Source organism: Falco peregrinus, chromosome Z (assembly GCF_023634155.1).
Source record: "Falco peregrinus isolate bFalPer1 chromosome Z, bFalPer1.pri, whole genome shotgun sequence".
NCBI classification, from domain to species: Eukaryota; Metazoa; Chordata; class Aves; order Falconiformes; family Falconidae; genus Falco; species Falco peregrinus.
Window position 1 is genome coordinate 45,221,097 of NC_073739.1, and position 15,182 is coordinate 45,236,278.

At 42.5% G+C, this 15,182-nt stretch overlaps 1 protein-coding gene across 1 annotated transcript in view; it reads right to left on the bottom strand.

Moving 5' to 3' along the window:
- Positions 1-14,950, bottom strand: part of PTAR1 (protein prenyltransferase alpha subunit repeat containing 1) — a 38,528-nt gene extending 23,578 nt beyond the window's left edge. Inside the window, exons 1-3 of the mRNA XM_055790637.1 lie at positions 14,513-14,950; positions 10,045-10,214; positions 1,264-1,330 (exon numbers count right to left, since the gene is read on the bottom strand). Of these exons, the coding sequence (XP_055646612.1) occupies positions 1,264-1,330; positions 10,045-10,214; positions 14,513-14,598 (323 nt within the window). The 5' untranslated portion in view covers positions 14,599-14,950. The remainder of the gene's footprint in view (positions 1-1,263; positions 1,331-10,044; positions 10,215-14,512) is intronic.
- Between the last annotated feature and the right edge of the window lie 232 nt (positions 14,951-15,182).

Genomic DNA, 15,182 nt, shown 5'->3' on the forward strand with positions numbered 1-15,182 from the left:
AGTCAGACTGATAAGGATGAATGCATTTGCATTAAGAGAAGTTTCCACAAAACCTAAAACAAAAACCTTAGTTTTAAGTATCACAACATTACATTACTGTAGTAGTTTCAGTACTTATACATGCTCCTAACTGGGTTTTATCACTTGAAAACTACTCAAACCCACACACTTTCATGACAGTAAGCCCTTCGCTTTCACTTTAATTCCCCTTTCTTAGGCCTGAGATGCTAGGAAGATTCAGATCACAGCCGAATCAATCAGAACTACATCAGCAGTAAAAGAAGAAAGAAAAGGGGAAAAAAAAAAAAAGGTGCTGAATCTTATCTAGGGCTGACAGCTACCTGCAGCCATCATCTTTCTAGGTCATCTTGTTAATTTTTCCTACTACAATAATACATCTTAACTACAAAAGTCCTATTTTTAATGAGAACCCTCCCAGACACTAACATATAATTTTCTGTCAGCCCTTATAAAATTATTCCTTTAAGACTGTCTTCAGTCTTACCTAGGCAGCAGAAAGGTAAGATTTTCTCACCTCAGAGATTTACACAAAAATTAACAGATGACAGGGTTGTAATGAACTGTTGCTTCTGGGATCCATGAAGAGGAAGGAGGTAAATTCCTGCTCCTCCTCCATAATGACTCCTGTGCAGGTGCTGCAGCATGACCAATGGTGAAGGCAGACTAATTCAAACAGGAACATGAAAGGAGCAGGGTGGGTGAGAATGTGTCCATAACAAAGGATAGCCACCATCCTCCACTTCTCTTGCAGTGTATCTATTGAGGGCTACTCAGCTTTGATCCAGCTGCATCAGTAATGGCAGCAAATTGAACTGTTATCTCTAAAGGACTCAGGTATAATACTCGAGGGGTAAAAAGAAAACAGTGAAGACAGACAGCAGACATCTTTTCGCTGAATCACGGAGTGCTCAACTGGATAAGCCCATGTAAAGGTTACAAATAGCCTTCCTTAACTGACAGAAGTGGCAGTTCAATGGGATTTATATCCCAAAAAAACCTTGAGCCAAACATGTGACTTCACATGCAGCAGTGTAATCTTTAGCCTGCACTACAAAAAAAAGAAATAAAGCCAGTCTCAAGCTCAAACTATCTGCAAGACATACAAGATAGAAGAGATTTTCAGTGTTCTTTCAGCACTCCTTAGCTGAAAGTTCTTATGTCACTAATCAGCACTTAAAGCTTACAGCTGACTTGCTTATAAGGCCCAGGTCTTTCTGAGGTCATTCCCAGAGTGCAACCTACCTCACATTCCAAGCAGTGGTGAAGTCAGGATTCAGCAGCAGCAGGGTACACGTGATATCTATTAGCTCTAAAACAATTGAATAAGAGACAAAGATTAGTAATGACAAGCACACAACAGTGTTTTCTCTGCACTGCCTTACTCCCTGCCCTTCCTCAAAGTCTCTGCTCTGTGAGCTGTTGTACCTATGGATGCCTGCCTCTGCAAAACACTGCTCTGTCTCATTCCAGAAGAAATGCTAGCTTAATTTAAGAGGGAGCAACATCTGCCATATACTCCCTTTTCATTATTTAAAATCATGGACTTCTGTCTGACTAACAACCTGCATCTAAGAAGTCTGCAGCCGGCCATTTCTGACCTCTGTCTATACTGCTACGATCAAACACACAGTATGCCCTCAGTGAGGGACACACATTAAAGAGAAACCTTCAGTATTTAATAATTTAAATTGCAGACAAACTGTATACATCAAACTGAGAATTCTTCAAAGAAAATCCAACAATTTTTAAATAAAACACTACCATTAAAAATATACCACACTATTTCAGCGTAAGTCTCAGCTGCAGATAGCTGCCATATACATTATTACAAAAGATACACATACTATAAAAAAATCTGTAGCTAGGAAAATGAAACACCTTAACATGAATTAGGATCACAAAATAACTCCACTACTTAACCGCACAGAAAACACTTTAAATACATTCTGAAGTGACAGCCTTGCTTTAGACTAAGGTTTTAAGACTAATCCACTACTAGAAATAAAAACAGAACATTTGTTTGCATCCCTGCATTTAAGCACTGCAGACTGTAGATTTACCTATTACACTTCTTTTTAGCAATGTTGTAAAAACAAAACTGAGGTATACAGTTCTTGAGAATGGAATAGTAATTTCACCGTAACCTAGTCTTTCCCTTTCCCTTTGCACTCCACTCCACCATTTGAGCAGTTTTGGGTCCCACCAGGGTAACAGCGTGGATTCATGAAGTACCTCCACTTACGCATGAGAAATTAAAGATTGTCACTGTGTTGGCTCCCTTGAACTCTACTCTCAGGAGACACAGCATCACATCAGTTAACCTATCCTGCAATCAGTTCTTAAATTTATATGGTAATTTTGCAACTGAATAAGAAACTTGCTTCAAAACTGAATGCCTATCCAGGCTTTTACTGCCAAGAAAATCTGGCTACATTCTCATCTAATCAACTGCAGTGCTGCATTGCACCCCTCCCCTGGGCTGCTCCCCCGTTAGGCCTTGACATTTGTGTAGTAAGTCAGGCCGTTAAGCACACATTGACCATACCAGCAACTCTGGCAAGGCTAAGGTGTGGAATGGCACTGTCTGTACCAGAACTCCTGTTACCTGGCCAAGGCAAGGAACGAGAATGGGGACCATCAGTTATTCCCTGACAGCCCTGGAACATTCCTGACCCAGATCACAGCCCGAGTGGAACAGCACTGTTGTTACTGGAATATTTAAAAAACTACTGACTCAGGTTACAGCCTGGGCAGAAATTTACAAATTACTACAGCAAATCATTTCACTAAATTATAAAGAGTAGTCCTAAGTTAAACCCTCTGAACTCTCCTGGACTACAATAGGCTGCAACCAGCATCTCCTTGTGAGCAGGATGCTGCTCAGAGCTCGTGAATGCTCACATCTGTGAAGTCAGGAGGATCGCCACCAAAAGCTGACAACAGGGCCTGGGATGAATTTTCAGCTTCTCAAGGCTCAACACTTCACCCAGTGAGAAATGCAAAGGTGCAAAGGCATTTGACAGAAGTATTTCACTGAACTCAAGGGAAACTTTTAACAGGTATGTAACTTTCTATGTATCTCTATGCGTCTATTCCTTTGTGTTTGTGTGCACGAATTAGGTACGTCATAGCAAGCAGAATTAGAATTAATTAGATACCCCATAGCAAGTAGAGTAATACCATATCAATAGTTAAATCACTGCTGTTCTGAAGTAAATCCTATTGATTCACTTTGTAATATTAAATTAGTCAATGATTAAGTGCTACTCAAATCTTGTGATCCACCCTAAAACTGTGAATAAACCTTAGACATCCTTTAGATAGAAACCTTTGAAGTCTGAAACTAAGATTGGACCTAGCCACAGCTAATCTCTATTAGGAGTTTAGAAAGCCAGGGTGTCCACTCTGAACCTTGTGACTCAACAGAAGGACTTCCTTACTCTTTGTATTACTTCCATTAGAAGACCAAGTTGAGACTAAGCCTGGACCTAGCCGCACCTAAGCTATATCAGGAATTTAGAAAACAAGGAGGCCTACTCTCAACTTTGTGACTCGGCAGGAGGGTTTCCCTTACCCTTTTACATTTTTAGTGTCTGTGTAAATCATTCCAGCTTAATTTTAATTTGTATGCTTCAACCATGCAGTAAGTAACAGTGAACGCTGCCACTGAACTTTGTGAAGTTGCACTCCCACAAATTCATATTAAAACTATTTTCACTAACAGCTTTTATGGTGAATCTTTAAGTGACCTAAACCATTCATTCACAAGATCACCCTGCATTTAACATACTAAATAGATTGTACTCCAGATTATGTCCCACAAATAAGAGGCGCTTTATTAATTAAAGGAAAAAAAGGATAAGGAAAAAGAGAGTACCTCAGGAACTAGAACCCTGTTTAGTGCAGTTAATATGACTGTAAAATGAAATTTTTAAGTCACTGACGAAATACAACAATAATGGAACATATTAATTCAAAATGCAAAGAAACATGGCTTCACATATTTTTTGAACCAAGACCGAAATAAATTAATACTTATGCGGGTCAAAAAGTAGCATACCTTTGTATCCTACTGTATGGCTACTCTTTCACTTTTGTCAAACAAAGTGATTTTATGTTTTCCATGATGTTCCAACTTATGAGGAACATGTTATGCCATCATGTAATGCAGTGAGGGGGGAAAAATATTATTCAGTGCACTCTGTTTGCACTAAGCTGTTATGGTGATATTTTAAAAGTTACCTCAAGGAACTAACTTAACTTTTTATTTTCATGAGTTTTAGCCAAGGTTTGGGGGGTTTTTTCCTTCAATGAAGATTTCCTTTTAAACTCCAATGTGTTGCTAGAGAATGAGTATTTCTCATATGCGTAAGCTACTTCCTAATTTGCTGCCTGAACATATAGGCCTTTTTCTTTGACGCTCCCAATCCCTCAACCAGCAAAGTACTTCAACACCTAATTAATTTTAGGTAGATGAATTGCCCAGTTGAAATATCCAGGATTACTCACATACCTGAAATTAAGCACCTACTACTTGTTATGCTGGCTACTGTTTCCATTTTACAATCCAAAAACTTCATTGGCAACATTTAACAAAACACCAGTTTTATACGGATCTATAGTTAAAATTATGAGCTGACATTGTTTCATGTAGATTTTCCATTTAACCTTCTTAAATACTAATAGTTATTCTATATTTTTAAAATCTCTCGATTTTACATATCACGAATATACATAACCAAATGCTCTGGTTATTCTGCTATTATTACCTTATTTCATAAACAATACACACAAATTGCCTTTAAAAATGCAATAGGCCAAGAGTTAATAAAAACTCTACCAAGATAACATAAGTCTTCTTTAAATCAAATTCACAGTAGCTACCAGCAAATGAGTTTCTTCAAGGCAAAAAAGGAAAACAAACAACCCAGGCTCAGGAATTACAAGCTTTGTTGCCATCACAACGCAAGGCTAAGCACCTCTATGTGGTTAATTGCACTTTTACCCCATCCAGCAACTTTCTCTCCAGCTGGTGATTATTTACAAAAGTGAACAATCAACCACCAAAAAACCCCCCACCAAACCCAAAAAACCTTTAATACTAGCTGCTCCCCTAAACAGAAAAGTAACGTGCATTTTAAACTTGCTTTGAGCTACATTTAATCTGGACTGCTGGCAAACTGCTGGCTTAATATAATTTTTGAAACATATTATGAGGAGTTCAGTGCATCAAGTCTAGATTGACTGTCATTTCCCACGGTGACCTTTATTTTCAGCTGCTTATCACTTTGCCAGAGGTCAGTGGGCTGCATCTAAAGGCTCTAATGCTCAACCATGTATCCATGCAACAGGACTGTACAATAAAGGAGACGTCCACAGACTTTTTTTATTTGTAACAGGTAGGAAAGGTATTTGCTAAAGGAGGGAAAGGTAAATGAAGCTGTGCACTGCAGGATAAGAAAAGCAGATGCCCTAAAACGCTGCAACAAAGAACAGGATTACAGGCAGTTCCAAGTTAAGTCACAAAATATTATGAACTTTTGAGTGTTGATTTTCTAAATACAGTAATTTTGAGTAATTTAGGTTCTAGTAATTATTAGTTATTACCACTTAGAGGTAATACCACTTATTATTATTATAACCTACCACTTATTACTAAGAAATATATTATAAACTAATATATATTATAGTCATAAGATATATATTATATATATAATGTACAATTACTATGGTACAACCATGCTGTGGTAGTCAAGATACATTAAGCAAAACCTTATTAGAGCCTAGTTCAGACTTCTGAACACTTTTTAGAAACAGTTTCCATAGTCTACATGACTCCACTTTGAACAATACGATTTGTTTATCCTACTAAGTCATGATTTCCAGTTAACATAACTACTCTGGTAACGTCAAAGGTCTGGAACAGCACCAGACTGAGCCCAACTTAAACAGAAATTTGTCTAACATTTTGTCCATTTTCCCTGTGACAGAGGTTCACTGTATCCTGAATATCAAAGGAAAGAGGCAGTCAAAAAGAAAATCTCAAAGCAATACCCAATTCTTTCATGTCAATGTTTTTTGATGCTCTGTACAACAAGTAATGAAGATTTCATGAAGTGTGGATTCTGAGCCAGAGACGTCAAACACCACAATTTTAGTAACTGCTGAAAATACTTTTCCATAGAAAGTCTCACGACAGATCTGGCACACAATAGACAGTAGCTGCCAGCTAGTTCCCCCTATGTCAATAACAAACCCCAACATATTTTATTTACAATGTAAAACTACTTTCTGCAGGATACATTTTAAGCAAACTATAGCATCATAGGTACTCACAACATACCTGTCCTTTCCTACATGCAAGTCTCCTGCTGCAAAAGGACAAATACAATATGTTTTCAGCTCATTTTCTTTTTAAATACGATTGTATCCAGATTTTTATTTTTGTAAGCATATCACACTAAGATGTGCTTTTCAGAAGAGTGTTGTAAAAATGGAAACACAGATTTATAGGAAGTAAGGATATTCTGGGAGTACGCAAAACAGTACTTTGCATTAAAAGAGAAGTTTGTAGTGATTTCAGAAAACCATATTGTGATAATGCAAATAATATGCATGCATAAATAAAAAAAAATGTTGAAGAAAGGATAAAAAAACATATTGTAAAATGAGGATTTCTAAACTGGAACAATAGCCAGAAGTAGTCACTATTCTGGATTCCAAGTATCCAAAAGAAGCCATAACTAAATTAAATATCTGCCACAGTAAGCTATCAATGACTGACTATAAAGCACTCCCTTCTTCCAGGATCCTGCCTGAAAAATACCAGACACCACATCTGAAAGCAGACGCTTGAATCAGCACCCTGTTCTTCTTCTCTGTTCTATTTAAGATGGATTACAGTAAATTGAACAACACAGAAGTAGTAACATGAGACTAGATTTGCAATCACTGTTTATTACAAGCATCAATAGAATATGTAATTGAGTACTGCAGCAATAATAAACAAATCTATCCCTTCACTAGATTCAGAAGAAAACAACTACCTGCCAAATTCCAAGCACACACTTTTGTCTACAAAAAGGAATCTGCTGGAAAATCCTTGAGAATATTTCAAACATACATAAAGCGTAACATCTCTTGATAAGAGTATGCCTTACAGTTCTCTATTTCCACCTGGCAAAGACTTCCACCTTCCTTCCCTCCACTACTACAGTTCAGTTTCTGCTTGAATTTCCTATCATATGTGAAACTCTATGGTAAAACATACTAAACTCTATAAGCTATACCTTGCTCTACAAACAGCTTATTAACATGGAGGTCCTGATCGTGTTTTACAGTAGTGACACAAAACCTCATGAAATACGAAAACACAATAGATCACCTCTTCTCACACCTTTTAAACTGGCTCTTGTAATTGAAGAAACAAAGGAGAATGGAGTTTCATTTTTCAGAAGAAAACCAACCAACCAAGTCTCAACAAACAGGCAATAATCTAAACTTCATGCCATCAGTATTTACCAACACTTTTATGATCTGCATTTTGAGAGGAAGGGTTCTGCAAGGCTTTGCCCTGGAAGGAAGCAGAGACACTCTTCAAGCAGTCAATGCACCATACCATCTCGGTGGAATAGGCATGTGCCACAGTGTCACCGCCAGCAAAAGCACCTGGACTGGTGTAAATGGAGCAGGGTACCAGCACATTAGCACCCAGCTGTCCTTTAGCCAACAGCTATCAGTGATCTCCAGCCTCCCAATCCAAAAGTGATAAAATCTCAGTGGTCTGTATTTCGACTTAAAGCAACAAGTTTTTGTTTGCATTTCTAGGGGATGACTTCTCTGTCACGCTTGAGACCAAAATGAAAAGTCTCCCTGCAAAAGATCTGCACCATAATGAAAATACACCTCACAAACTCCTATTTCAGATCTGCAAAAACCACCACAGTGAGAACCACCGGTCTTCCTAAGGCTGCCTGTGCTAGCACATTCATCTCCTAAAATGCTAAAATTTGTTTCTGGCTACATGTCAGAGCCAACGTTATTTATATTCCTTGTATTAAAGCTCTTTTTCTTGAATTTCATAATCATCTGCATTATAAATTCTGAATCTGCAACCAGATCACAATCACTGGTTTCCATCAAAACTGAATGTATCACAGCAACTTGATGGCAGCTATCAGAAAGATCGAGGTCTTACTAGGTCCAACCATAAACCACTGAGACCAGTAAGAAATGGAAGTTATGTTAGAAATACACATCCCCTAGAAATAAAGATTGTAAAGATGACTGTAATGAGAAAGAATATTCAAGAAAATAAATGATGTGAAAACAAAAAACCCAAAAGGGCAATGTATAATTTACAAAGTCCACAAAAAGTTTTCCTAAATAATCATGTAATGACATGACATCAACCCTCTGTTGGGACACCCATAAAAATCAAAATCTGTTAGGTAAAATAAAATGCAGACAAGCGACAGCTCAGCCATAAGCAACAACACATGAAAACACACTTTCTTAAACTACTCTTTTGAATGCAGAATTAACTCCCAAGCAAAACTGAAACTATTAACAAAAACCAAAACTAGTTTCTTAAACTACTCTTTTTCATTCTTACTCTGAACAAGACACCTCATAAGCTGTCAAATATCTCCCATGTCACATCTGTTTATAATTCTTTAAAAAAAAAGACAAGATAAAATATTTCTGATGAGAGTAAAACAAACTAAAAACCAGACAGATGAAAAAGGAAATACAGCTTTGCAATTGCCAAGCTGTACAGACTTGTATTACTGATGCCTCTATGTCTGAAATACAATACATATGTTTCTCACTTCCAATCCACACACTACCAGATTTTTCCTTCTGACTCAGGAAAGCAAGACAAAATTTCTTTGGTAAAGATTAACAACACTTCCCTAAATCACTCATTGAATTAAGTCATACCTCTCTAACCCTTCCAGCTTGGGCAAAAGAAAGGACTTACATTTTCAACTAAGCAACCCTACAACATCAGGTTGCCAAAATGCACAATCCAGAGCCTGCCCTCCCCACTAGTAACACCCAGTTCTTTCAGAACAGGTTAAACAGGCTTTAAGATGAGCCAGTGTAGTGTCAAAAAAGGTAAATGGTCTGGATAAGGGAACTGAATGCACCCTAGTAAGTTTGCAGATGACACCAAGTTGGGACGTGGAGTGTTGACCTGCTGGAGGGCAGTCAGGCTGTGCAGAGGGACCTGGGCAGGCTGGAGCGATGGGCCGAGGCCATTCCTGTGAGGTTCAACACGGCTCAGTGCCGGGTCCTGCCCTTGGGTCACAGCAGCCCCACACAGCGCTACAGGCTGGGGCAGAGCGGCTGGAAAGGGCCTGGTGGGAAAGGGCCTGGGGGTGCTGGCCCACAGCCGGCTGAGCGTGAGCCAGCAGTGTGCCCAGGTGGCCAAGGCGGCCAGCAGCACCCTGGCTGGTACCAGACACAGTGTGGCCAGCAGGGCCAGGGCAGCGATGGTCCCCCTGTCCTGGGCACTGGTGAGGCCGCACCTCGAACGCTGTGTTCAGGTTTGGGCCCCTCGCTGCAAGAGGGACGCTGAGGTGCTGCAGCGTGGCCAGAGTGGGCAGCGAGGCTGGTGCAGGGTCTGGAGCACAAGTCTGATGGGGAGCGGCTGAGGGAACGGGGGCGGTTTAGCCTATTTATCATTCTCCACAACTTCTTGGAAGGAGGTTGTAGACAGATGGGTGTAAGTCTCTTTTCCCAAGTAACAAGCAATAGGATGAGAGGAAGTGGCCTCAGGTTCCACCAGGGGAAGTTTAGATTGGAATCAGGAAAAACTTCTTCACTGAAAGGGCTGTCAAGCATTGGAATAGACTGCCCAGGGACCTGGTTGATCACCATTCCTGGAGGTGTTTTTGTTAGCTTTATTGTTGGGCCGATGATCTTAAGGGGGTTTTTCCAACCTAAATGATTCTATGGTAAATAAAACATATGCACTATGAATCACACAAAATACTATTCTCCAACTAGGTAACTTACCATCTTTGTTCAGCCACTGTTTTCTTTGTCTGTAGAGGAGAAGTTTATTGTGGACATACGGCAAAAGAAACTTGACACACCAGCTCTCCACACCAAGCTTGTTTTCTACGAGGACAATAGGGCTCCGGTTATATCTGGCTTCAGGGCAGGGTATTAATCCAATCTCATCTCTTAAACAGAAAATAAATATAATTACACTTATTTCCAGTAGATGTTAATCATTTTTCTCAATAGCACAGACTAGCAGTGCTTCCTACCAAGTCAGTTCATCATCTTTTTCCCCATTTTCACTGAAAGCTGTACTCCTTATCCTCAATTAGACTTCCTGATTCTTGCCAGACTGCAGGTACAATAAAATGCATTTTCAGAAAGCCGCTGTCTGCAAAACTCATTAGTATATTAACTTGGCAAATAAATGATTCAAGTATGTCTTAAGGCATGGATAAAGATTTCTTAAGCAAAAAAAGTTGATGTATTTTACCTCTGTACAATTTATTCAGACACAATATAAAAGTTGTTTTGAGTTAAGAGCCACTACAAATATTTTGTATTAGTTCTCCAGTGCTCTAGTGATAGAAAACAAATATTTTAAGACTTGCTGAAAACTCTGGAAGTAATAGCCATGATTAGATGAGCAAGAATGAACTCAAAATCCTTTAAATGCTCTGTAGGAAGATTCCTTTTGGTGATCCTGGTTCTTCTCACCTTAACTGGAAAAGTTTTGTTAGATTTTCCCAAAGATCCTGAATGAGGAAGGTCCCTGGTTTTTTATTTTTCAATTATCACCTAAGCAGTTTTACTCAGCTGAATTAAACAAGTACCCCTGGTTTTGTGATGGAGATGCAATGGAGCTGTAACAGCTGTTACTGCAAAGGAAATGAAAACACAACCAGTACAGGCACCTGTCAAACCCAAAGCTTCCCAGATGTGCTCTGCAGCAGGCTGACCAGGTGCTCCGAAACCAAAAATCACACAAAAGAAAATCACAGACAGCAATGTCCATGTTTCCCTATGTCCCATTTTTCCTTCTCCTGTGCAAGGCAGCCTCCTGAACAGGGGCAAGATCTGAGACACAGGGGCCAGTCCGATTAAACAGCAACAGTGTAAGAGAGGCTTTAATCAAGCCTTTTAAAAAGTCTTGATGGCAACAAAAATTCATACCAGCAAAAAAAGCAGAAGAAAGTTAGCTCTTAGTTTCAAAGGGCCATAGCATATGCTATTTTTTCCTCAGCTTTCTCCAGTGTGTAGGGATGTTGGAAGAGCAGCTTTAACACCTTCTTAAAAACAAACAGAGGTTGGCAAGCATTCCACATTCATTTGGACAGAAAGCAACATTACTTTATACTTTCCATTATGCATGACTTCTCCATCAACGCCTGTATAGTGGAAAAAATTGCTGCTGAGGAAGGAGATCCTCAGACCTCAGGCAGGAAATAAAGAGATTGCTTGTGATGTCAGATACAAAGTGTATCCAGGCAATGCGTGAGTGCTGTCCTATTGATGCCCCTGTATCTGCAATTGTAAATTATGATATGCTAAAACCATTAATTATGGGAGTCCCTGCTATTCTGAAACCTTATCTCACTGCAAAACAAAATTAAAGAATGAAAATTAATATTCTGTCAAGCACAGCTCTGTCAATTAACTTCATGAATTACCACAAGAATTTATCAGCTGTTGCTTATAAGGATGTATATACATCCACACCTTCACCTCCTACCAAATACAAGAAGTCTGATTCAGGTGAGCTAAGTTACACAACACTGCTTTAAACATGCCAAAATGACAGACAGGTAGGGTTTGCACAGAGTTGATCAGTCAGCCTGAAACACCCCAACTTCAGAACATGCTCAGTTATCTGAAACTAGCAGAGGACTAGACCACTCCATAATGAAATTCACCAAGATACAGTGCAATGCAAAAAGTGATTTATCTAGTAACTACTCAGGTTTTGCTAAGATCAAACCCGGCCTTCTCATTTAGTGGAAATGTTGCCTCCAGCACTTCAGTATTGTTTTTAATAATCCGTGGTGTTCAGAAATCATATGTTGCTTTTAGTTCCCACAAAGAAACAGAATTCACAATGCAAAATGTCAGGAGGGCAGATTTATATAAGGTGGGGTGCCTGTCTCACAGCCAAAACAGTAATTCAAGCCACCACCTATTTCTGCTCCTGAAGGCCCCTCTGATCTGCAGGAGGAGTAAGTGACAGGGCAAGTCTGTCAGCCCAGAAGACACTGCCTGAAAACACCTGCACCCTCTGCTCCATCACGTATCTAAAGAAAGCTTCTGCAGCAGGACTCACATGCAGGCACCACTGAGTTAGTGCTTGTGAAGTGACTGAAGTACTCTTCATCTTGTGCAAAATACCCCAGCCATGTGACAGAACATGCCTGTTCATGTGATAAGATTGCCCAAACTCACTGCAGGATGGAGGATGCCTACATTTAGGTCAAGTGGCAGGTGCAAGCTGCTCACAATACTGAAGGAGACACCAACTGAGGGCTGCTCTTTGTCAGTATCAGAAGAACCACCAACTATGAAAGTAAGATTTGATTTCTCTCCCTAGATTCCCCAGTTTTCTGATAGTGTCTCTTGAATTTTAGGAGTTATTTCACAGTTTAAAATTTACTTCCCTCAAAACAAGCACCAAAGTCACATTCCAAAAACTGCATGAATTACCTCTACATTTGCAGGATTCCACACTAGGTCACATTCTTAAAATAGAGTGGAAGCAGCCAGACCTTAGTGGGAGATGTTAGCTGTGCTGTCATGAAGTCTGCAGATACTACAGAGCTTCTTCAACCTGTGCAGCAGTTGAACCTAGCAGACAGAACAGCCGCTTTTTCTGCTTAAGGGGGTAAACTAGCACTAGCTCATGCTTCATCACTTGAAGCATGACACATTGCATCAGTCTCAAAGCACACAACTCTCGTAGCCTACTTTCATCTCTGAGACTGCATCTATGAAAGAAAATGGCAACAGCAGCATATTTTTCAAAAATACAAGCTCAAAGTTTGCTACCAATAAACAATTCTGGCAAAGGAGTAGGAGGTAAGAAGAATCAGAACGTTCATTCACAAATACTGGCTGTTTACAGCACATTATGTCTCACAAACTAAAAATGAAGCTTCAGGGCAAAACAGTTCTTTTTTAGAGAGCATCCATATGCTGTATTTTAAAACCTGGCCACCCACCCAAATTGCTTACTACATTTATAGAAACATAAGGGTACTCATTCTAATCCTCTTTTAAGCAAAGGAATAAATTAAGAGCCCATAAAATTTTCCTATGCAGTTGCCTGGCATACATTTTCTGGAAACAGATTAATAGGCCACCACCTTAGAGACTGCAGTGTTTCCGACCAACGGAAACATACCACACTTACACTAGGAGGTTGTTATCCATTATGTGCTTACTCACTTGCCATAGCCAATACGGAGTTTACATAAATAGACATAAAGATACTTCCCTAAACAGTCCGTGTCTTAAAACAACAACGGACAGGGAAGGAAACAGAAATATGGGAGGTACCTAAATCAGGGTCTCAGAGCCGGTCAGCAGTGGAACCGAAAACAAAACACAGGCCATCTGACCCCCAGAATGTTAGATAAACCTGATTCTCTCAAGACAGCAGTAACTCTAGTTTGTGTTTACAGTTATTGTTTGCCTCCTTCGAAACAACACACAATAAAAAGCACCCGGCTCTTTATTTACAGATACAGATCTGAAGGTGGCATTCATCAAACAGCACTGTTTGTACGAGGGTGCAGTTCAGTAGGCTTCAACCCTGAGCTCTGCTTCCAGCAGCGCTACTGCTCTGCCTGGGCGCACAGGGACCCCAACCCCACCGCCCCCAACGGGCTGCCCCGTCTCAACCAGCTGCGAGACGAACCATGCCAAACATCCGACTCAAGCAGGGCTCGTTCAAGAACTCCTCTTTAAAAAGAGATCAATCACTTCCAGGTTTCAGAGCCCTCGCTGGTTTCCATAACGGAGTACTTCTAACCGACGAAGCCGCCCCTGCCGCCGGCTGACGAGCGGCCGCACGGCTCACCCGCAGCAGGGGCGCTGCCGCAGCCGCGCCGGCGCCCAGGAGTTACTCCAACTCCCGAACGGGTACGTGGCGTTATCCAGAAGAAGACGAGGCGGCCGGCGACCACCAGCGACCCGTCAAGCACAGATGCCGGAGAAACCGCCTGGCGCCGGCCGGGCCGCTGGCTGGCACGCCCCGGGGAGGTGCCGCGCCGAAGCCCCTGCGCCGGGTGGGAAAAGCCGACGGGTCCCCGCGGCGCCTCACGGCCTGACCTTGGGCCTGGCACCAGCCCTGACAGGCGCCCCCGCCGCCCGCCCACCCGGAGGCGAGCGCGCGGGGCCGCCACGGGCCGAGGAGCGCGCTCGGGACTGAGGGCGGGCAGCGTTCCCGCCCCGGCCCGGCCCCGACCGCCGTGGCCCCCGCCCCACTCACATGCGGGGGTTCCGCTGGAAGGCATTGCGAATGTCCTTCACCACCCGCTGCACCAGCACCGCCACCTCCTCCGGCGACTCGGCCATCTTCCACCTCCGCAGCCGGCCCTGCCGCGCCGCACCGGGCCGGGCGGGCTGGAGCGCTTCCGGGTCAGCGGCCCGCGGTGAGCCGCGGTTAACGCGCGGGCGGCGGGCGGGGCCCGCCTTCCCGCCCACCCCAGCCCCCTCCCGCGGGGGGCCGAGCGCCGGCGGTCCCGCGTAATGCTTCGGAACGGGCCCTGGCCAGGCCCCGCAAGCCGGCGGCGGCAAAATGGCTTCCGTCGCTTGCTCCAGTGGAAGGGCTTTCCTCCCGGGGGGGCATCTCCTGCTGAAGCGAGGCGGGCGGGGAGGCGGCGGCCGGCCTGGCCTGCCGGAGGGCGCGGGGAACCGTCGGGCCGGTAGCCGCGGCGGGGCGCCGCCTCAGCGGGGCCCGGGCCCCTTCGGGGGTCCCACCCGTCGGAGCTAGGGAGGGCCGCCTCACCGTGCAGTTGCGAGAGGCCGGGGCAGGGCTGGGGGCGTCGGGAGTGGCGCCAGCACTGTTAAATCTAACAGAGGGCAAGCACCCCTCGCCTTACGGTGTGCCTGTCACATGCAAACTGCACAGACTTCCTGTCTGCCATTCCCTTTTTTGA